Genomic DNA, 24,142 nt, shown 5'->3' on the forward strand with positions numbered 1-24,142 from the left:
AGCAAAAGATTGACTCTAAGAATAATTTCTTAAAGTCATCTTTGACTTTTTTAGTATAACAAGTAAGGTGGCTTTAGCTTAATCTTTGTGTTTCTTAATTTCTCTTAAGAAATTAAAATATTAACAAATTTACCTTGTGAGTTAAAGTATATAATATTGAGAATGCATAATTTGAAAAATGCATTGCTAAAGTTATTTAAATGTTAGTCCTAAAGGTATTTTATATTTTGAAAGACTCAGGTTGAAAAGATTGCACGAAGTTTTGTATTCCAGTGAGCTTCACCTTTGTTGTTTACTCATTTTATGACACCATCATTGGTGGTTTTACTGCCAAGTTATAACAGGAGCAGACTGCTCAAAGCATCAAAAGTCCCACCCCTTGGCCATTATGTGGCCCTCAAAGGATCCATACCTTCCTTGTGCTTCCTTGTGTAACTTCCCCTGTGTAAAATGGAATACTTTACATTTGTTCCCATCTAATTGTAGTAGATCTATCAGATAAAATCATAGTTAAAATTCACTGTTGGTAGTAAGTAATCATGGGGTTCAGAATGAGTTAGTTCTAACAGATTTAACTCAGTATCCCTAATCTGTGAAACAAAGAGATTGAAATAGATGTTCTTTTATGTTTGAAATTTCTGTGAGTGCATCAGTTCAGTTCAGTTCAGTCGCTCAGTCATGTCCGACTCTTTGCGACCCCATGAATCGCAGCACGCTGGGCCTTCCTGTCCATCACCAACTCCCGGAGCTTACTGAAACTCATGTCCATCGAATCAGTGATGCCATTCAGCCATCTCATCCTCTGTCATCCCCTTCTCCCCCTGCCCCCAATCCCTCCCAGGATCAGGGTCTTTTTTCAGTGAGTCAACTCTTCGCATGAGGTGGCCAAAGTATTGGAGTTTCAGCTTCAGCATCAGTCCTTCCAATGAACACCCAGGACTGATCTCCTTTAGGATGGACTGGTTGGATCTCCCTGCAGTCCAAGGGACTCTCAAGAGTCTTCTCCAACACCACAGTTCAAAAGCATCAATTTTTCGGCGCTCAGCTTTCTTCACAGTCCAACTCTCACATCCATACGTGACCACTGGAAAAACCATAGCCTTGACTAGATGGACCTTTGTTGGCAAAGTAATGTTTCTGCTTTTTAATATACTATGTAGGTTGGTCATAACTTTCCTTCCAAGGAGTAAGTGTCTTTTAATTTCATGGCTGCAATCACCATCTGAGTGATTTTGGAGCCCAAAAAAATAAAGTCTGACACTGCATACACTGTTCCCCCATCTATTTGCCATGAAGTGATGGGACCATATGCCATGATCTTAGTTTTCTGAATGTTGAGCTTTGAGCCACCTTTTTCACTCTCCTCTTTCACTCTCATCAAGAGGCTCTTTAGTTCTTCTTCACTTTGTGCCATAAGGGTGGTGTCATCTGCATATCTGAGGTATACCCATGTAAATTGTAGGAGCAACAGACACATTTATTATGCTACAGTAATTGAGGTTCAAAGTGAAGACATTACTTCTGTTTAGCATGAGACAAAAATAAATAGAAATTCCAGGTTGTCTGTTTCATTATGGTTATCTTTTATTTGGTTATTATGAGATTCTGTCTGTAGGAGAATTTCTGAGTTTAGATTATTTTATTATGGCAGTAGGGCATGAGTGTGTAAAGTGTGTGGAGGATAGATATTTGGATCTATGAGGCTTAGCTAGTGATTGTGAAAACTGTTAAAGTTTATATTTGTATTTGAAAGAGATTGAATAGAATAATTATATTTTAAACTTAAAGTAGGAATTTATGATATTGAAACAATTTATTTTCAAGTAAGCTTTTTATATGTAATCTTGAAGTATTTAGATGATAAGTAGCATCCTACCCCTATTTTTTTTCAGAATTTTTCTCTACCCTATGTATAATTGATCTTGCATAGGTAGTAAGTGCACATCACTGGTACTTTTTGTGATTATTTGATAAAGATGGTTATTGTTTGTAATTAATATCATACTACTATTTATATAATTAGGCTTGTGATGTTCCTATTGTATTCTCAAGGAAGTTAGCTGGTTATTTTACAGTGTTAAAGAACAGTTGATAATTTTGAAATACCAATTTTAATTAAAGCAGTAGATAAAGAAGAATTTAAAGAAAATATATTCATCTAAAGCCATGAATCAGATTGCACTGTTGATTTTCTTACTCTGCAGTATAATCAGAGCTGTGTTACTTTTAAATGATTTGGTAAACTTCCATAGAAGATTTCAAAGATATCAAAGAATTCTATAGCTAAAAGATACTTGAAAACCACTGTTTTAAAATTTAACTTTCTTGTTAACCTTGAGGATATGATAACAAAAAGTACAAATGCATTCTGATAGATAAGACTTTAAGGATTTTCTGTGATAAATTTTGTATTTTCTTACAAGAAAGTAGAGTGGAGAATAAGAAAATAGAAGGATTTGGGGATTGAGAAGAGAAGGATGCTAAAAAAGTCTGTGTTGATGGGGCCAGATTTCTGTGTTCATCTGTGTGCACTTCTCTGGTGGCTCGGTGATGAAGAGTCTTGTCTTCTTGCAGTGCAGGAGACACGGGTTCAATCCCTGGGTTGAGAAGATCCCCAGAGGAAGATAATGGCAACCCTGGTATTCTTGTCTGGGAAATCCCATGGACAGAGGAGTCTGGCAGGCTGCAATCCATGGCATTGCAAAAGAGTCAGACACAACTATGCAACTAAACACCACCAGCAAAGGAGTTGTCACAAACTGCGGTTGAATAACTTATAAGTGTCCTATGTAATTGAGACTGAGTAAAGTTAATTGATTTTCTCTTCAATATAGTAAGAGGAATATTGCATACTTTTGATTTCAGGAAGGAAAAACAAATTAGAAGTGTAGAAGAAGAAATTGAACAGGAAAAACAAGCAGCAGAGGGTATAATCAAAAATATGTCTCCTGAAAAACAAGTCAAGTATATAGAAATGAAAACCACAAATGAGAAATTATTGCAGGTAATACTAGCTACTACTCTGTGCCCGGCTACAGCAATCTTACTACTGAAAATATGTTCTGAAAGTGGGCAGGATTGGCATCCCCTGAGAGCTTGACTACACCTACTGATCAGAGTCTTTATTTTAACAAGATGATTCATACAAACCTTTAAATTTGGGAAACACTCATCTAGAAAACTTTGTTTTCTTATGTTGTATAATGACAACTTTTACTATATTATTCAGTTCTATGCATCATTCATTTTTGCAGGTCATAAAGATATCAATACATGAAGCACTTGTTTTTTAATGAGCTTTTAATGAAAACATTAAAAGGCCATATACAACAGAGCCATATGGATATTTACTTTCTTTCCTTTCCTTGCTTCCTAATAAACACCTTTTACTTGCTATGTCCTCATTTTGAACAGCTGTTGTCCCCTAATTATGGTAAGCAGCTTGGATGCCCGCTGAGGGGTTACTGAGACTGCTCTCAGCATTCAGACGTAATGGTGACTCAGATTTGCAAGGTATTATTGCCCTTTCATGCCCAGATTTTCCTTAAGCAAGCAATTAAAAGAGAATTCGTCCCCACAAATACCAATGAGTGTAGTTTTGGTTTCTCAGATAATCCTTTATTGACAATTTAACTTTTTATTTCAGACACAATTATGAAACATGGTAAAACATTGATGAAAGAGTGTTATAAAAATGCTGAAATAGTATCAAAGTATAGCTAATATTGCACAGGGGTTTTTGAATGGATCTAGTTGGCCCTTGAACAACTTGGGTATTAGGCACGGCAACCCCTGTGCAGTTTAAAACCTGTGTATAACGTATAGTTTGCCCTCAGTGTCTGAGGTTTCACATCCACGGATTCAACCATCTTTGGACTGAGTAGTACATATTTCTTGAAAAAAAATCTGAATGTCAGTGGACCCATGCAGTTCAAACCTGTTATGTTCAAGAGTCAATGGTAAACAGTTGAAGGGTCATATCCCTAAGAGTGAGCCATGTAAATTGCTATAGGTCTTGGCCTTAAGATAAAATGGTCAAAAAATATGGAAACATGGTTAAAAAGTCAAATAAAAATTATAACTTTAAACAGTAACATCATTAATTTAAAGTCTTCTGATATTTGATATTCTCAGAACACAGTGATGATTCACTGAAAAGTTCTGGCTCCCTTGTTAAAAATTCATGAAGCATTTAAAAGGTAGATCATGGTAAGGTTTTTAATAATGATGAAATAAATTGGCAAAATAGAAATAATGAATGTTAACAAATTCTAGTCAAATTATAAGATATGGGCTGAAAATGTTTACAAAAGTTACTTCAACACATATATTTGAAATGTTGATAAATAAATTATTCTTAATGTAATTTGCATATATATGTGCTTTTTTCCCCTTCTTAGGAATTAGATACACTTCAGCAACAGCTAGATTCACTGAATATGAAAAAAGAGAGCTTGGAATCTGTAAGTATAAAATGAAGTAAAAGTTTTCATATTACTCAGCTACAAAAGGTAATTCACTTGTAACTCAATTACAAAAGGTAATACATTCAGTGTATTAATGGTATATATTTGTAGTTTACTAACAGGAGTATAATATATTTTTTTCCCATTCAGGACTTGAATTATCCTAGTTTAGTAAAAAAGTAGATTCAGTTGGCATGGAAACCCACTCCAGTGTTTTTGCCTGGAGAACCCATGGACAGAGGAGGCTGGCAGGCTGCAGTCCAAAGGGTCTCAAAGAGTCAGGACATGACTGAAGCAACTTAGTACATCATGGCAGATTCAGTTATTGGGTACCTACCTGTACAAAAATCAGGGTGCCTGCTGAGGCACACAAAATCTAATGGTAATTTAAAAACATGTGAACAAGAGACTAAAAACAAATGAAGAAGGGGAGGTCAGTTCGTTAAAGATGTAAAAGCTTACATTTGCTTTATTATTTATCTAAAGCATTTTAAAGTTCACAAACATATTTGTTATAAAATATTAAATAAGATGAATGTAAAAATGCCTTTTTCTTTTCTTTCTAGAAAGAGTTTCTCTTATATTTGCTGAGTGCTTATTATGTGCTTTTTTGAACTCTTTATATGTGTCACCAGCATTGTCATTTTACCTTCACAATAATCCTATAATCCTATCTTTGTTTTACTGCTGAGAAAAATCTCAAGTTGGGTGTACACTGGATATGCTGTCTGCAGCTTTTTTTTAATCTAACATTCTCTCTCAAATGTCTGTTCACATCAGCTCTTAAGATATCTCCCTCATTATTTGAAATTACTGCACTGTACTACATTGTATGATTATATATAGCTCAGCCTTGTAGATGACTAGGTTTTTCATAGTTTTTTAGATTCTAAAACAATGTTGTAGTAAAAATATACATTTTTTGCTGAGTTACTATGAGTATATCTTAAGATAAATTTCTCACATTGGGTAAAAAATTACAAACTTCTAAAATGTTGTGACATTGCCAAATTGCCTTCTGAAAAGCTTGTTTCATTTTATACTCCTAATCCCAATGTGTGAAAGTGTGTATTTCCCTGTATATTCTTTAACAGCATGCATTATCAATCCATCGTTTGCATTTTTGCTAGTTTAATAATTTAAAATTATCTTATTTTAATTTTTCATTTATTTATACAAAAGGTGGAGTATCTATTTGTTGAACAATATACTCTTTTTCTGCCAACTGCCTTCCCACTGTCTATCAAATCTGGCCTGCCTTTCTTGATTTCCTATGTGTTCAGGTAGCTATCATGATGATAGGGCTAGTAACAATTGTACATTGACAAGATTGCTGTCACCTACCTTGCAAAAGAAATAAACATGAATATTTTGTAATCCTTCTTTTGAAAGTTTGTTATTGAAAAAATAATTTGCTTAAAAATATTAAGATGATTTTCTCTGTCCAGTTGTCTATATGTGGATACACATAATTTTTATTTTCTTTTATCTCTATGGTAATAAGAATATGCTTCAAGAAATAAGGACTGCATTTAGTGTTAATATAGCCAGTTCTCAAATTCATCACCATCTTTTTTTTAGGGTGTGTAAAAGAGAGTTGGGTCTTATTTCATTGGCAGATTCAGTTTCCACAGAAAGGTGTAAGGTATAACCTTGCTTTTTGTATTTGTATTGATGCCACTCTTCTTTGGCATTAGTATATATATGCCTAAAATTACATGAATTTAAAGAAATGTACAATATTCTCAAATGAAGAAAAAGTAAATCCTAATTCTGTTTAACTAGATTTCCTTTGTGAGGTTTTTTTGGGGGAGGCCGGGGGACTTGTTTTTTTTTTTAATTAATTTATTTTTTAATTGAAGGATAATTGCTTTACAGAATTTTGCTATTTTCTGTCAAACCTCAACATGAATCAGCCATAAGTATACATATGTCCCCTCCCTCTTGAACCTCCCATCTCCCTCCCCATCCCATCCCTCTAGGTTGATACAGAGTCCCTGTTTGAGTTTCCTGAGACATACAGCAAATTCCCATTGGCTATCTGTTTTGCATATGGTAATATAAGTGTCCATGTTACTCTCTCCATACATCTCACCCTCTCCTCCCCTCCCCCTGTGTCCATAAGTCTGTTTCTCCATTGCTGCCCTGCAAATAAATTCTTCGGTACCATCTTTCTAGATTCTGTATATGCGTTAGTATATGATATTTATCTTTCTCTTTCTGACTTACTTCACTCTGTAAATAGGCTCTAGGTGCATCCACCTCATTAGAACTAACTCAAAAGTGTTCCTTTTCATGACTGAGTAATATTCCATTGTGTATATGTACCACAACTTCTTTATCCATTCATCTGTCAATGGATATCTAGGTTGCTTCCATGTTCTAGCTATTGTAAATAGTGCTGCAGTGAACATTGGGGTACATGTGTCTTTTTCAGTTTTGGTTTCCTCAGGGTATATGCCTGGGGGTCGAAATCCTGGGTCATGTGATAGTTTTATTCCTAGTTTTTTAAGGAATTTCCATACCATCTTCCATAGTGGCTGTATCAATTTACATTCCTACCAACAGTGCAAGAGGGTTTGGAGAAAAGGGAACCCTCTTTTCTCCAGAGGGTTCCCTTTTCTCTATACCCTCTCCAGCACTTACTGTTTGTAGACTTTTTGATGATGGCCATTCTGATCAATGTGAGATGATATTTCATTGTAGTTTTGATTTGCATTTCTCTTAATAATGAGTGATATTGAGCATCTTTCCATGTGTTTGTTAGCCATCTGTATGTCTTCTTTAGAGAAATGTCTGTTTAGGTCTTTTCCCCACTTTTTGATTGGGTTGCTTGTTTTTCTGGTGTTGAGTTGTATGAGCTGCTTGTGTATTTTGGAAATTAATCCTTTGTCAGTTGTTTCATTTGCTATTATTTTCTCCCATTCTGTGGGTTGTCTTTGCACCTTGCTTATAGTTTCCTTTGCTGTGCAAAAGCTTTTAAGTATAACCAAATCCCACTTGTTTACTTTTGTTTTTATTTCCATTACTCTCAGAGGTGGGTCATAGAGGATCTTGCTTTGATTTATGTCATCAAGTGTTCTGCCTATGTTTCCCTCTAGGAGTTTTATAGTTTCCGGTCTTACATTTAGGTCTTTAATCCATTTTGAGTTTAACTTTCTGTATGATGTTAGGAAGTGTTCTAACTTCATTCTTTTACATGTAGCTGTACAGTTTTCCCAGCACCACTTTTGAAGAGGCTATCTTTGCCCCATTGTCAAAAATATATTTTTGACAAAATATATACAAAATATACAAATATATACAAAAGTATATTCTTGCCTCCTTTGTCAAAATTAAGGTGCCCATAGGTGCATGGGTTTATTTCTGGTCTTTCTATCTTGTTCCATTGGCCTATGTTTCTGTTTTTGTGCCAGTACCATACTGTCTTGATGACTGTAGCTTTGTAGTATAGTCTGAAGTCAGGAAGGTTGATTCCTCCAGCTCCATTCTTCTTTCTCAAGGCTGCTTTGGCCATTTGGGGTTGTGTTTCCATATGAAATGTGAAATTTTTTGTTCTAGTTATGTAAAGATGCCATTGGTAATTTGATAGGGATTGCATTGAATCTGTAGACTGCATTTGGTAGTATGGTCATTTTCACAATATTGATTCTTCCTACCCAGGAACATGGAATATCTCTCCATCTGTTTATGTTGTCTTTGATTTCTTTCACCAGTGTCTTATAATTTTCTGTATACAGTTATTTTTGCCTCCTTAGATAGGTTTATTCCTAGATATTTTATATGTTTTTGTTGCAACAGTGAATTCCTTAATTTTTATTTCTGATTTTTCATTGTTAGTATATAGGAATGCAAGTGATTTCTATGTATTGATTTTGTATCCTGTGATTTTGCTGAATTCACTGGTTAGCTCTAGTAATTTTCTGATAGTATCTTTAGGATTTTCTATGTATAGTATAATGTCATCTGCAGACAGTGAGAGCTTTACTGCTTCTTTTCTGATCTAGATACCTTTTATTTCTTTTTTGAAATAAATTTTTTATTTCACTCTTTTTGACATTAGTACATATATGCCTAAAACTGCATGAATTTAAAGAAATGTTACAATATTGTCAAACGAAGAAAATGTAAATCCTAATTCTGTTTAACCTTAGCTGGATTCCTTTGTGGGTTTTTTGGTGGACCGTGGTGGACTTGTTCTTTAAAACAACATTATGTCAAATATCAGTCAACAAGTATTTATTTAATATCTGCTATATGCTCACTACTGTGCTAAGTATTGTTGATTTAGTTCATAGGGGTGTGAAAAAAATCAGGTGAAGGATCAACATGAGCTTGAGTCTTCAGGAATGGTTTTATCAAGATGAAATTTGAACATGTCTATAAGTGGTTAAGTAAAATGGAAGGGGAAGATACTGTGAAGAGGGATACCTCAAAATATCTGCATTTTGTTCTGTTGATGTTTTATTATCATGACTTTTCATCATATTGTTAAGTTTGTACAAAAGTAATTGTGGCTTTGAATTGTTGAAATTTGCCATTTGATATTGGAATATGTTCTTAAATAAATGTGATTATGTTATACATAATTTTATTTATTTATTTTTGTTATACATCATTTTAATGCATATTTCTCACTTCATGTTTTCTTGCTAATGACTTATTGCTTGCTATTTATTTTATATTTATTTTAGAATATAGAAATGATGTTAGACAAAAAGCAAATTGGAGCGATTTTTTTTAATTCGAGTCAAAATGGGTCATAAAGCAGCAGACACAACTCACAACATCAGCATTGCATTTAACCCAGGAATTGCTAACAAACATACAGTGCAGTGGTGATTCAAGAAGTTTTGCAAAGAAGATAAGAGCCTTGAAGATGAGGAGTACAGTGGCCAGCCATTGGAAATTGACAATAACCAATTGAGACCTATCATCATAGCTGATCCTCTTACATCTACACAAGAAATTGCCTAAGAATTCAGCATCAACCATTCTACAATCATTCAGCATTTGAAGCAAATTGGAAACGTGAAAAAGTTTGATAAGTGGGTGCCTTGTGAACTGACCAAAAATCAAAAAAATCATCATCCTGAAGTGTTCTCTTCTCTTATTCTGCACAACAACAATGAGCTATTTCTTGATTGGATTGTGACATGCAATGAAAAGTGAATTTTATGTGACAGCTGGTGACAACCAGTTCAGTGGTGGGACTGAGAAGAGGCTTCAAAGCACTTCCCCAAACCAACCTTACACAGTAAAAAGATCTTAGTCACTGTTTGGAGGTCTGCAGCCCATTTGATCCTCTACAGCTTTCTGAATCCAGAAAGGATTCAACATAACGGGCCCAATTCTTTGCCATGACAATGCCCGACCCCATGTTGCACAACCAATGCTTCAAAAGTTGAGCAATTTGGACTATGTAGTTTTGCCTCATGCACCATATTCACCTGACCTTTCACCAACCGACTACCACTTCTTCAAGCATTTCAACAACTTTTTATAGGGAAAATGCTTCCACGACCATCAGGAGGCAGAAAATGCTTTCCAAGAGCTAGTTGAATCCTGAAGCACGGATTTTTATGCTACAGGAATAAACAAACTTTTTTCTCATTAGCAAAAATGTGTTGTTCCTGTTTTCATTAATAAAGATGTGTTTGAGCTTAGTTATAATGATTTAAAATTCATGGTCCAAAGCCGCAATTTCTTCTGTACCAACCTAATACTTAAGCTGTGTATATAACCCTTTGCCTATGGACTTTCAGACATTTCCTCTTGTTCACTTTTTCTGTTTTTTATTATTCTTTCTCTTTTGCTTTCAAAAAGGAGGAGCTCTTCCCTCTTAAAAATCTTGTTAGCGCTGTGGGCCTGGTTTCAGATATCAGCATTAACTTTTATTTTTGTTAGAAAAATTCTTTAGATCTCAGATAATCAATTTTCACATCTGTAAAACAGAATTAATGGTACTGTCTTAACAGAGTTGCTTTGAGTGTTAAGAGAATATGAAGTATAAAGTCTATACTTTATACATAAGTACATACACTTATGTATAAAGTATATATATAAGGTATATAAAGAATTTGAAGTATAGTGCCTGCCACAGAGTACATGCTCAATAAGTAGTAGCTTCAAATGTCATTTTCATTATAATCGCCACTAACACCCCTAGCTCTTTTTATTTTCTTTCGAAATTATCCTATCCCTTACTTTCTCTTTATGAACAGTAGAACAGTGGTGAATACATGATAATTTTACTACTCATTTCTACTAGTTTCCTAGTGCTGCTGTAATAAAGTATTAGAAACTGAGTGACATAAAACAACAGAAGAAATATTCTAATACTTCTCGAGGCTAAAGGTCTTAAAATCAAAGTATCAGCAGAGACTTGCTTCCTCTGGAACACTAGGTAGAATCCTTCCTTGCTTATTGCTAGCTTCTGGTGCTGGCTGTCAATCCTTGGTATTTGCTCTTGTATCTGTATCACTCTATTCTTTGCTGGTGTCATCAAATGGCATTCTCCTTCTGTATCTCTGTTTGTGTGTGTGTGTGTGTGTGTGTATGTATCTCTGTTTTTATCTTCATGTATCTCTGTTTTTATCTTTTCCAATAAAGACAGCAGTTATACTGGATTAAGGTTCACCTTAATGACCTCAAGATATCAGAACTTAATTAAATCTGCACAGACTGCATTTCAATTTAAGTCAAGTTCATAGGTGCTGGAGATTAGGTCTTCAACGTATATTTTTGGGGGGATATAATTCAACCTATAACATTGTAGGAAAGCATATATATGATCTATTTAGGGAAAATATCTTCCCTCTATAGATCAGTTCTTTGGACTTTGAATTGAGTTTTGTGGTTCAAGTTATACATATATCGTTTCGTTTTCTTTACTATCTTCCCACTGGTAGAGATGTCTGTATCTTTGCTTAGGTCTTATATTTAGAAACTAAAACTAAAGCTGTCACCTTCTTGTGAATCTTAGACTGAATAGCTTACAAACGTATATAGGGATTTATTTTTATTCTTCAGTATTTAGAATTTGTAGCATTCTTGAGTATTCTAGATACTTGATGTCTCTATTTAAGGAAGCTGGTAGTTTAAATTTGTCCTTAGTTATAAACTGAAAACTATTTGAATAGTTTTTGATAAAATACTAAAATTATTTTTTTTAATTCTCTTTAGGAAATAGCACACTCCCAGGTTAAACAGGAGGCTGTATTGCTACATGAAAAGCTTTATGAGTTGGAGTCCCATCGAGATCAGATGATTGCAGAAGACAAAAATATGGGATCTCCAATGGAAGAAAGAGAGAGATTGCTCAAGCAGGTAGGAAAAACAAACATACTTATTTTAAAATGTCAGGATTTGGTAAATGTATCCATTTGTTTTATTTAAGGCATATGCATTGAACAGAAAGCCAATAAGCTTATTTAAAAAACAAAACAGTGAAAAGCAGACTCCACCTAAATTAATATGAACTGCTTGACCAAAAAAATCTAGATAAAAGTAATTTCTAATATAGAGACTTTATTTTTTTTAACTTAAATCCTAATTTTGTATGGTCTTCATACATATTTGATCATTTTTTCATGTTTTGGTTCCTTACAAGAAAAACTCTTCTTATTGGTCAGTAAATAATTAGACAATCTTACTGAAAATGTATTCCGTTATTTGCTTTAGGCCTCATATATAGAAAATTAAGTGCCCCAAGGCTGGTGACTTTGTGTGGTTATTTCTATCAGTGCCTTGATGAAAGTGAATGAATTTAGAATGTCCTGTGAGATCATAGTATGTCAGAATGTTGTATCACATGTGTTCAGTAGTTTTCTTACTGCCCCAAGGCTGGCTTTAATTTAGCCTATTATTTATCCTGAGACACCCTAAAACACCCTAAACATACAGCCCTTAGGAGCCTATATATTTGGGAAACAGATTGAGTGAATAACCTGTAAATAGGACTCCTTTGTGGTCTTAGATTGAATCCAGTGGGTTTGCAAGAACAGTAAGGATCACCTCAGGCTTCCCAGGTGGCATTAGTGGTAAAGAACCTGCCTGCCAGTTTAGGAAACACAAGAGGTGCAGGTTCGATCCCTGGGTTGGGAAGATCCCCTGGAAGAAGTCATGGTGGCAACCCTCTCCATATTCTTACTTGAAGAATCCTATGGACAGTGGAGCTTGGTGGGCTAAGTCCATAGGGTCACAAAGAGTCAGACACAAATGAAGTGACTTAGCACACAGGAGCTATTTAAGTATTAGAATCATTCTATAAAGGTATTATAATCTAGAATCTCTGAAACTCCTTGGAAAGATATCATTGAAGGCAGGGGACTAAAGAGTGATCCCAGGATAGAATTGCTAAATAAAATATAGAATGATTAAGTTAAATTTGAATTTCAGATAAGCAATGAATAATCTTTCAGAATAAATATATATGTAAAGATGATAAGTGTATTCCAAATACTGTATAGTATATACATACTACAAAAGGTACTCATTGTTTTGGTGAAATTGAAATGTAATGGGGTTTGCTAAATCTGGCAACCCTACTTTGTGTGTGGGTTGAGAGTAGGTAAGGGGGAGCCAGGGGTAGGGAGACAGGCTCAAACATCCTAGATATTTATTTAAACTGATTCGGTCCTGAAAATGTATTAATCTCATTGTGCTTTGTTGGATAGGTATGGATATATCAGTCACCACTCTTCCTTTGAGGAGGAAAGAAAAATCTTTGACTAGTTCCCCTGTGATGTTCCTTTTAACTTAAAAGGAATTTTAAGAAATAAGTTAAAAGAAAGAGACTAGATTTGACATTTTAGTACATGCCTTAGAAGGAAAATCTCTTTAAGATGGTCCAACAATGAACAGTTCTTTAAATTCTATTTTCTCTTTATACATTTATAGGTTAAAGAAGATAATCAGGAAATAGCCAGCATGGAGCGGCAGTAAGTACATTTACATTAGGACATTTTACATTCATTTCTCATCTTTTAAATTGTAGTCTTAAGTGTATAAGAGATGCATATTGTTAGTCTTTTTTTTTCAGTGGTTCATAGTGACAGTGCAGCTTTCAGTTTTATTTATAGCTTTAAATAATTCTTTGAATGTTTAGTTAGGAGCCATTACATAGTATAATTACTTTTTAAAAACAGCTTTATTGGGATGTAATACATACTATACAAATCATATATTTAAAGTGTACAATTCAGAGATTTTTTAGTATATTCACAGAATTGTGTAACCACCACCTCAGTCAATTTTCAAACACTTCAGTCACCCCACTGAGAACCCATATCCCATCACACCTCTCATCCCCAATTCCCAGCCCTAGGCAACCATTCTGCTTTATGTCTCTATAGGTTAGCATGTTCTGGACATTTCATATAAAAGAGCATACAATGTATAGTTCTATGTGGCTGGATTCTTACACTTAGCATAATGTTTCCATTATGGTTGGGGTCACTGAGTGTACCAGTGCAAGTGTCTGGGACCTTTTGAAGGAGGTCACCATTATCTTCATTACCTCCACCATATTTTGGCCTCAGGTCAAAAATAACATGGAGGGAACACAGCCCTGCCCTTCAACAGAAAATTGGATTAAAGATTTACTGAGAATGGCCCCACCCATCCGAACAAGACCCAGTTTCCCCCTCAGTCAGTCTCTCCCATAAGCTTCCATAAACCTCTTATCCTTCTCCATCAGAGGGCAGAAAACCATAATCACAGAAAACTATCCAATCTGAACAATGGACCACAGCCTTGTCTAACTCAATGAAACTATGAACCCTGCCACGTAGGGCCACCTAGAACGGATGTGTCACGGTGGAGAGTTCTGACAGAATGTGGTCCACTGGAGAAAGGAATGGCAAACCACTTCAGTATTCTTGCCTTGAGAACCCCATGAACAGTATGAAAAGGCAAAAAGAAAGGATACTGAAAGAGGAACTCCTCAGGTTGGTAGGTGCCCAGTATACTACTAGAGATCAGTGGAGAAATAACTCCAAAAAGAATGAAGAGATGGAGCCAAAGCAAAAACAACACCTAGTTGTGGATGTGACTGGTGGTGGAAGTAAAGTCCGATGCTCTAAAGAACAATGTTGCATAGGATCCTGGAGTGTTAGGTCCATGAATCCAGGCAAATTGGAAGTGGTCAAACAGGAGATGGCAAGAGTGAACATTGACATTTTAGGAATCAGTGAGCTAAAATGGACTGGAATGGGTGAATTTGATTCTGATGACCATTATATGTACTACTGTGGGCAAGAATTTCTTAGAAGAAATGGAGTAGCCATCATAGTCAACAGAAGAGTCCGAAATATAGTGCTTGGATGCAGTCTCAAAAATGACAGAATAATCTCTGTTCCTTTCCAAGGCAAACCATTCAGGATCACAATAATCCAAGTCTATGCCCCAAGCAGTATTGCTGAAGAAGCTGAAGTTGAATGGTTCTGTGAAGACCTACAAGACCTTCTAGAACTCACACCCAAAAAAGATGACCTTTTCATTATAGGGGCCTGGAATGCAAAAGTAGGAAGTCAAGAAATACCTTGAGTAACAGGCAAATTTGGCCTTGAAGCAGGGCAAAGGCTAATAGAATTTTGCCAAGAGAATGCACTGGTCATAGCAAACACCCTCTTCCTTGAAGGGAAGACTCTACACATGGACATCACCAGATGGTCAATATTTAAATCAGATTGATTATATTCTTTGCAGCCAAAGATAGAGAAGCTCTATGCAGTCAGCAAAAACAAGACCAGGAGCTGACTGTGGCTCAGATCATGAACTCTTTAAGCCAAATTCAGACTTAAAATTGAAGAAAGTAGGGAAAACCACTAGACCATTCAGGTATGACCTAAATCAAATCCCTTAGGATTATACAGTGGAAGTGACAAATAGATTCAAGGGATTAGATCTGATAGACACAGTGCCTGAAGAACTATGGACAGAGGTTCGTGACATTGTACAGGAGGCAGGGATCAAGACCATCCCCAAGGAAAAAAAATGCAAAAAGGCAAAATGGTTGTCTGAGGAGGCCTTACAAATAGCTGTGAAAAGAAGAGAAGCAAAAGGCAAAGGAGAGAAGGAATGATATACCCATTTGAATGCAGACTTCCAAAGATCGTAAGAAGAGATAAGAAAGCCTTCCTCAGTGATCAGTGCAAAGAAATAGAGGAAAACAATAGAATAGAAAAGACTAGAGATCTCTTCAAGAAAATTAGAGATGCCAAGGGAACATTTCTTTCAAAGATTGGCTCAATAAAGGGCAGAAATGGTATGGACCTAACAGAAGCAGAAGATATTAAGAAGAGGTGGCAAGAATACACAGAAGAACTGTACAAAAAAGATGCTCATGACCCAGATAATCACAACGGTATGATCATTCATCTAGAGCCAGACATCCTGGAATGTGTAGTCAAGTGGGCTTTAGGAAGCATCACTACGAACAAAGCTAGTGGAGGTGATGGAATTCCAGTTGAGCTATTTCAAATCCTGAAAGATGATGCTGTGAAAGTGCTGCACTCAGTATGCCAGCAAATTTGGAAAAGTCAGCAGTGGCCACAGGACTGGAAAAGGTCAGTTTTCATTCCAGTCCCAAAGAAAGGCAATGCCAAAATGCTCAAAGTACTGCAAAGTTGCCCTCATCTCACATGCTAGCAAAGTAATACTCAAAATTCTCCAAGCCAGGCTTCAACAGTATGTGAACCATGAACTTCCAGATGTTCAAGCTGGATTTTGAAAAGGCAGAGGAACCAGAGACCAAATGGTCAACATCCGTTGGATCGTGGAAAAAGCAAGAGAGTTCCAGAAAAACATCTACTGCTTAATTGACAGTGCCAAAGCCTTTGACTGTGTGGATCACAACAAACTGTGCAAAATTCTGAAAGAGATGGGAATACCAGACCACCTGACCTGCCTCTTGAGAAACCTGTATGCAGGTCAGGAAGCAACAGTTAGAACCAGACATGGAACAACAGACTGGTTCCAAATCAGGAAAGGAGTATATCAAGGCTGTATATTGTCACCTTGCTAAATTTAACTTATATGCAGAGTACATCATGAGAATGAAGCACTGGATGAAGACTGGATGAAGCACAAGCTGGAATCAAGATTGCCAGGAGAAATATCCATAATCTCAGATATGCAAATGACACCACCCTTATGGCAGAAAGTGAAGAAGAACTAAAGTGCCTGCTGAGAAAAGTGAAAGAGCAGAGTGAAAAAGTTGGCTTAAAGCTCAACATTCAGAAAACGCTTAAGATCATGGCATCTAGTCCCATCACTTCATGGGAAATAGATGGGGAGACAGTGGAAACAGTGTCAGACTTTATTTTTGGGGGCTCCAAAATCACTGCAGATGGTGATTGCAGCCATGAAATTAAAAGACACTAGCTCCTTGGAAGAAAAGTTACAATCAACCTAGAAAGGAAGAAAAAGAAAGTGACGTTGCTCAGTCGTGTCTGACTCTGCGATCCCGTGGACTATAGCCTACCAGCTCCTCCGTCCATGGATTCTCCAGGCAAGAATACTGGAGTGGGTTGCCATTTGCTTCTCCAGGGGATCTTCCTGACCCAAGGATCGAACCCAGGTCTCCCACATTACAGGCAGACACTTTACCCTCTTAGCCACCAGGGAAGCCCTATAACTAACCTAGACAGCATATTTAAAAAGTAGACATTACTTTGCCAACAAAGGTCTGTCTAGTCAAAGCTATGGTTTTTCCAGTAGTCAGGTATGGATATGAGAGTTGGATTATAAAGAGAGCTGAGTACCAAAGAATTGTTGCTTTTGAACAGTGGGTTGGAGAAGACTCTTGAGAGTCCCTTGGACAGCAAGGATATCCAGCCGTCATCTTAAAGGAAATCAGTCCTGAATACTCATTGGAAGGACTGATGCTGAAGCTGAAACTCCCAATATTTTGGCCACCTTATGTGAAGAACTGACTCATTTGAAAAGACCCTGATGCTGAGAAAGATTGAGGGTGGGAGGAGAAGGGGATGACAGAGGATGAGATGGCTGAATGGCATCACTGACTCAATGGACATGAATTTGAGTAAACTCCGGGAGTTGGTGATGGACAGGGAGGCCTGGCATGTTGCAGTCCATGGGGTCGCCAAGAATCGGACACGACTGAGTGACTGAACTGAATATTTCCAAGGTTCATCTATGTTGTAGTATGTATCATTATTTCATTTCTTTTTATTGCCAAATAATACCCCATTGCGTGGATATACCATATTTATTTATCCATTCATTAATTGATAGACATTTGGATTGTTTCTGTCTTTTGGCTATGATGGATCATGCTGGTATGAACATTCATTTATAAATTTTTGTGTGGACATATATTTTTGCTTCTCTTGTGTATTTACCAAGAGTGGTATTTACCTAGGAGTGCTGATTCATACAGTAACTCTATATTTAACTTTTTGAGGCAGTGCCAGACTATTTTCCAATGCTGCTAAACCATTTTTCATTTTCACCATCAGTGACTAAGTATTCCAGTTTCTCCATGACTTCATCAACACTTGTTATTACCTTTTCTTTTTGATTATAGCCATTATAGTGTGTGTGAAGTGGTATCTCATTGATTTGCATTTTCCTGATGACGAATGATGTTGAACCTTTTTTCATGTATTTGTTCATCATATGTATATATTCTTTGGAAAAATATCTGTTCACATTCTTTGCCCATTTTTTTTCCCATTCAGTTTTATAAATTTTATTTGTGTTTTGACTGCGTTGGGTCTTTCTTACAGCACATGGGCCCTTTGTTGCTGTATGCTGACTTTCTCTAGCTGTGGAGAGCGGGAGCTGCTCTGTAGGTGCAGTGCATGGGCTTAGCCTTACAGTGACTTCTCTTGCTGTGGAGCACAGTCTCTAGGGTGTGGAAGCTCAGTAGTTGTGGCTCATGGACTTAGTTGCCCCATGGCATGTGGGATCTTAGTTCCCATACTGGGGATTGAACCCATGTCCCCAACATTGACAGGTAAATTCTTAACCACTGGGCCACCAGGGAAGTCCTCCCAATTTTAAATTGGGTTATTAATTTATTTTTGACTGTGCCATGTGGGATATTAGTTCCCTGACCAAGGATTGAACTGGAGTCCCTTCCATTGGAAGTGCAGTGTTAACCACTGGACTGTCAAAGGAGTCCACTTATTGTCTTATTAGTGAATTGTAAGAGTTCTTTATATATTCTAAATAGACTCTCTCATCAGATCAATGACTTGCAAAATTTTTCTTCCATTATGTGGATTTTCTTTTTACTTACATTATGGTGTTCGTTGAAACACAGAAGTTTTAGATTTTGATGGTATCTGGTTTGTTTTCTTTTTTTTGCTTGTGCTTTTGGTGTCATATCTAAGAAACCAGTGCCTAATTCAAGTTCACGAAGACTTATGCTTATGTTTTATTTTTATTTAACTGTTTTATAGTGCAGTTCTTATGTTTAGATCTATGATTCATTAACTTTTGTGAACGGTATGAGGTAGGAGTCCAATTGTATTCTTTTCCTTATGCATTTCCAGCTGTCCCAGTACCATTTGTTGAAATATTCTTTCAACAAATGTTGCTTAATGTTCTTTCTCTGTTAAACCGTTTTGGCACCTTTGTCAAAAATCAATGTATATAGATATAATCCTTTTTCTAGACTCAAAACAATTCTGTTCCATGGCTATATATGTCTTTCCTTATTCCAGTACCATACTGTCTTGATTACTATTTGTTGTTATTGGTCAGTCACTAATCATGTCCAACTCTTTGCAGCCCCATGGGCTGTAGCACGCCAGGCTCTCTGTCCTTCATTATCTCCTGGAGTTTGCTCAAATTCATGTCCATTGAGTCGGTGATTCTATGTAACCGTCTCATACTTTGCTTCCTCTTTTCTCCATATGCCTTCAATCTTTCTCAGCATCAGAACCTTTTCCAGTGAGTCTGCTCTTCACGTCAGGCAGCCGGAGTACTGGAGTTTTAGGTTCCGCATAAGTTCTTCCAAAGAATATTCAGGATTGATTTCCCTTAGGGTTGACTGGTTGAATCTCCTTGCAGTCCAGGGGGCTCCCAAGAGTCTTCTCTGGCACCACAATTCAAAAACATCAGTTCTTTGGTGCTCAACCTTTTTTATGGTCCATGGTCCAACTCACATTTGTACATGACTACTGGAAAAATCATAGCTTTGACTATATGGACTTTTGTCAGCAAACTGACATCTCTGCTTTTTAATGCGCTGTCTAGGTTTGTCACAGCTTTCCTTCCAAGGAGTAAATGTCTTTAAATTCCATGGCTTCAGTCACCATCTGCAGTGATTTTGGAGCCCAGGGAAAGAAAATCTGACAGTGCTTCCATTTTTTTCCCCTTCTATTTGTCATGAAGTGATGGGAGCAGATGCTATGATCTTAGTTTTTTTTTCTAATGATTACTGTAGTTCTGTAGTAAGTACAACTGCTTTTGTGAAAATTTTAACCCATATAATCTGCTCCCAATGGTAAATTTTCTGTTATTTTCCAACTTTTAAGACAAACTTGCTGACTTAGTTTAGTTTATACAAACCTACATAAGGTTGCTAAAGATTTTTTATTTTCTTGGTATGACAAGTAAAATTCAAAAGAACTTTGGGGAAGTGCCTGCTGTTGAAGTCAGGCAAGCTGACGTTCTCAGAATACACTTGTACTCTAAAGATGAATCACGAAAAAATATTTTTCTCTCAAAATTTATAGTATTGTCCTCAGAATAAAGCATATTTTTATCAATATTATTTCTGCAGATTAGAAAAGATTAAAGATTTTGTAACATCATCACTAAATGTTTTTATTGAATAGCAAAATTATCTGCCATAGATTGATTAAATAATATTTTCAACAGGTTAACAGATATAAAAGAAAAAATAAATCAATTTAGTGAAGAAATTAGACAACTTGACATGGATTTAGAAGAACACCAAGGTAATTTTTTTATATTTTTATGATATATAATAATAGACTAAAAAATGGATACATAGCAGTATTTATATAGTACTAGGGTCTCAGGGACTCTTTGCCTGGGGTTTATTATTCTTTGTGATATCACTAAGTTTAACTGCTAAAATGCTAAACTACTACAATAATAAATATAGTTAGTATTGAATTAAAGCCAGCTAAAAGCTTTATGTAATTCAAATGGTTGTATAATAACAGGAATTTATTTTGTTTTGCCAAGAGGTTTTTTTTTTTTTTAATCAAGTAAAATGGGTTAAAGTTGCTCACAGATTCTAAGTTATACTTCTTCAACATGGGCTATGTGATAGAGTTGTGGGGGAGTGAGGATCAAGTCATAAATGTCACAAAAGGTACAGGAAGTTATTCCCCAGAGGGCCCAGTAATGAGGTGGCAAATACTGATTATTCCAGTTCTCTGTCACCTTTCCCTAGCAGTGGCCTTGGAAGAGCCAAGGCAAGAACCAGAGCTCTTGGGGTGGAAACGCTGTGGTACGAATTTGGGAGCTACAGTGTGTGTGTGTTTGGGGGAAGACTTTGGTCATTACAGATTTCTAACCAACTTCTCTGTAATAAAGGGGGAATGTGGATTGCTATGGCACTTTAATCACATATTATGTGCAAACCAGTTAATATGTTAATTGGATTATCAACACTTGACTATATATTCTTAAGAGTTAGGTATGGTATTGTAAATAATATACCTAGTAGAGCAGAAGAGATTAAGAAGAAGTTGCAAAAATACACAGAACAACTATACAAAAAAGGTCTTAATGACCTGGATAAACATGATGATGTGGTCACTCACCTAGAACTGGACATCCTGGAGTGTGAAGTCAAGTGGGCCTTCAAAAGCATTACTATTAACAAAGTTACTGGAAGTGATGGAATTCCAGCTGAGCTATTTAAAATCCTAAAAGATGTTACTGTTCAAATGAAAGTGATAGTCGCTCAGTCATGTCTGACTCTTTGCAACCAACTGAGCCTCAAGGGAAGCCCATTACTGTTAAAGTGCTGCACTAAATATGTCAGCAAATTTGGAAAACTCAGAAGTGGCCACAGGACTGGAAAAGGTCGGTTTTCATTCCAGCCCCAAAGAAGGGCAGTGCCAAAGAATCTTAAACTGTACAATTAAGCATACAGTTGGGACTTCTGTGATAGCTCAGTTGGTAAAGAATCTGCTTGCAGTGCAGGAGACGCTGGTTGGATTCCTGGGCTGGGAAGATCCGCTGGAGAAGGGATAGGCTACCCACTCCAGTATTCTTGGGCTTCCCTTGTGCCTCAGCTGGTAAAGAATCTGCCTGCAATGCGGGAGACCTGGGTTCGATCCCTGGGTTGAAAAGATCCCCTGGAGAAGGGGAGCGCTGCCCACTCCAGATTTCTGGTCCGGAGAATTCCATGGGCTGTATAGTCCATGGAGTCGCAAAAAGTCAGACATGAATGAATGACTTCACTTTCACATTTTGTGCTCATTTCACATGCCAGCAAGGTTATGCTCAAATCTTCAAGGTAGACTTCAGCAGTACATGAACTGAGCTTCCAGATGTACAAGCTGGGTTTAGAAAAAGCAGAGGAACCAGAAATCAAATGGCCAACATCTGTTGGATCATAGAGAAAGCAAGGGAATTCCAGAAAAACATCTACTTCTGCTTTATTGACTATGCTAAAGCCTTTGACTGGGTGGATCACAACAAATTGTGGAAAATTCTTCAAGAGATGGGAGTACCAGACCACCTTATCTGTCTCCTGAGAAACCTGTTTATGGGTCAAGAAGCACAGTTAGAACCAGACATGGAACAACAAATTGATTCAAAATTGAGAAAGGAGTATGTCAAAGCCGTATATTATCACACTGCTTATTTAATTCATATGCAGAGTGCATCATGCAAAATGCCACACTGAATGAATCACAAGCTGGAATCAAGATTGCTAGAAGAAATATCAACGATCTCAGATATATAAATGATACCACTCTAATGGCAGAAAGTGAAGAACTAAAGAGCCCCTTGATGAAAGGCTTGAAAGCCTTTCATCTTGATGAACGGATGAAAGAGAAGAGTGAAAAAGCTGGCTTGAAACTCAACATTCAAAAAATGAAGATCTTTGGCATCGAGTCCCAAATAAAAGGGTAAAAAGTGGAAGCAGTAGCAGATTTTCTTTTCTTGGGCTCTAGAATCAACTGCAGATGGTGACTGCAGCCATGAAATTTAAAGATGCTTGCTCCTTTGAAGGAAAGCTGTAACAAACCCAGAGAGCATATTAAAAAGCAGAGACATCACTTTTCCGACAAAGGTCCATATAATCAGAGCTGTGGCTTTTCCAGTAGTCATGTATGGACATGAGAGTTGAACTGTAAAGAAGGGTCAGCACCAAGGAATTGATGCTTTTGAATTGTGGTGCTGGAAAAAATTGTTTAGAGTCCCTTGGACTACAAAGAGTCCAAGGGACTCCTTGCACTGATTGATTTAGTCAATCCTAAAGGAAATCAACCCTGGATATTCACTGGAAGAACTGATGTTAAATTTGAAACTCTAATACTTTGGCCACCTGATACAAAGAGCAGAAAAGACCTTGATGCTGAGAAAGTAAGAGGAGAAAGAGGGGATGCAAGGATGTTCCTTCATCCTTTGGAGGAGCAAAGCATGAGATAGCGTCACTGACTCAATGGACATGAATCTGAGCAAACTCCTCCTCCTGCCCTGCTGCAGTTCATGGAGTCTCAGAGTCGGCCAGGACTTAGCGACTTTACAACAGCAATAATGGCTGAAGAAGCATTTATAGCAGGGGAAACGGGTGTACTTTTCCTAAATTTTTTATTTCAATTTTAATGCAGTCTATTAGTTTTATTTATACTTTTTCTTGACTTATGAGTAATAGTGTTAGCGACTGTTGATTACTTATCTGGACTGGTTACTTTGTGATCTTTACAGAAACCCTTTGAGGCCTCGTTAACCTCTTTTATACTTGTTGAAGCTCAGAGAAGTTACTTATATTCTCGCAACTAATAACGGGTAGAGTCTAGATATATGCCAAGTTCTCTTTGACCCCAAAGTCTTGGTTTTATTGCCCAAACCTAATCTTGGCTTTCTGATATGAAGTGCCATATTTGTGAAATGAAAATATTCTTGTGAAATGCTTACAGTCTTATTTATATGTGGCTACATGTCAATGAGATCTCTAAAAACAGACAAACTTTAAGCCCTGATTATTAGGAAAGTAAACTTATCTGAGCTTTCATTCTCTCATTTGCAAAATAAATATAATGGTCCTACCTCACTAAGATTTGTGAATATTAAATGGTACACATGGCAAGGTAGGTTCACTAAGGTCATGTTATTTTCTTTATTAAATTATTTTATTGCTTTTAATTTATATAGATCTAGTGCAGATTTCTGAGAAATTGGTAATGTTCTTGATTTCAGATACTTTATAGGATACATTTTTTTTTTTTTAATTTTTATTAGTTGGAGGCTAATTACTTTACATCATTACAGTAGTTTTTGTTATACATTAATATTCCACCTTCTAAATTTAAGTTTATTAATTGCTAGTTCTAAAAGTTCCTCTGTTCTCCAGGGGATCTTCCCAACCCAGGGATTGAACCAGGTCTCCCGCATTGCAGGCAGACTCTTATACCATCTGAGCCATCAGGGGAATCCCAGTTCTAAAATAAATAGAATACTTTGAATTGTAGCTTCTTTTTCCTTTT

The 24,142-nt window shown here is 36.5% G+C and overlaps 1 protein-coding gene across 3 annotated transcripts in view; it reads left to right on the forward strand.

The window, feature by feature from the left end:
- IFT74 (intraflagellar transport 74) overlaps positions 1 to 24,142 on the forward strand; it is a 97,784-nt gene that overhangs the window by 33,750 nt on the left and 39,892 nt on the right. For all 3 annotated transcript variants that reach the window (XM_070480593.1, XM_020887755.2, XM_070480592.1), the window contains 5 exons: positions 2,866 to 3,004; positions 4,401 to 4,463; positions 11,652 to 11,795; positions 13,368 to 13,408; positions 20,325 to 20,404. In XM_070480593.1, coding sequence (XP_070336694.1) covers positions 2,866 to 3,004; positions 4,401 to 4,463; positions 11,652 to 11,795; positions 13,368 to 13,408; positions 20,325 to 20,404 — 467 coding nt within the window. The remainder of the gene's footprint in view (positions 1 to 2,865; positions 3,005 to 4,400; positions 4,464 to 11,651; positions 11,796 to 13,367; positions 13,409 to 20,324; positions 20,405 to 24,142) is intronic.

The sequence above is a fragment of the Odocoileus virginianus genome, chromosome 18 (genome assembly GCF_023699985.2).
Source record: "Odocoileus virginianus isolate 20LAN1187 ecotype Illinois chromosome 18, Ovbor_1.2, whole genome shotgun sequence".
Classification (NCBI taxonomy): domain Eukaryota; kingdom Metazoa; phylum Chordata; class Mammalia; order Artiodactyla; family Cervidae; genus Odocoileus; species Odocoileus virginianus.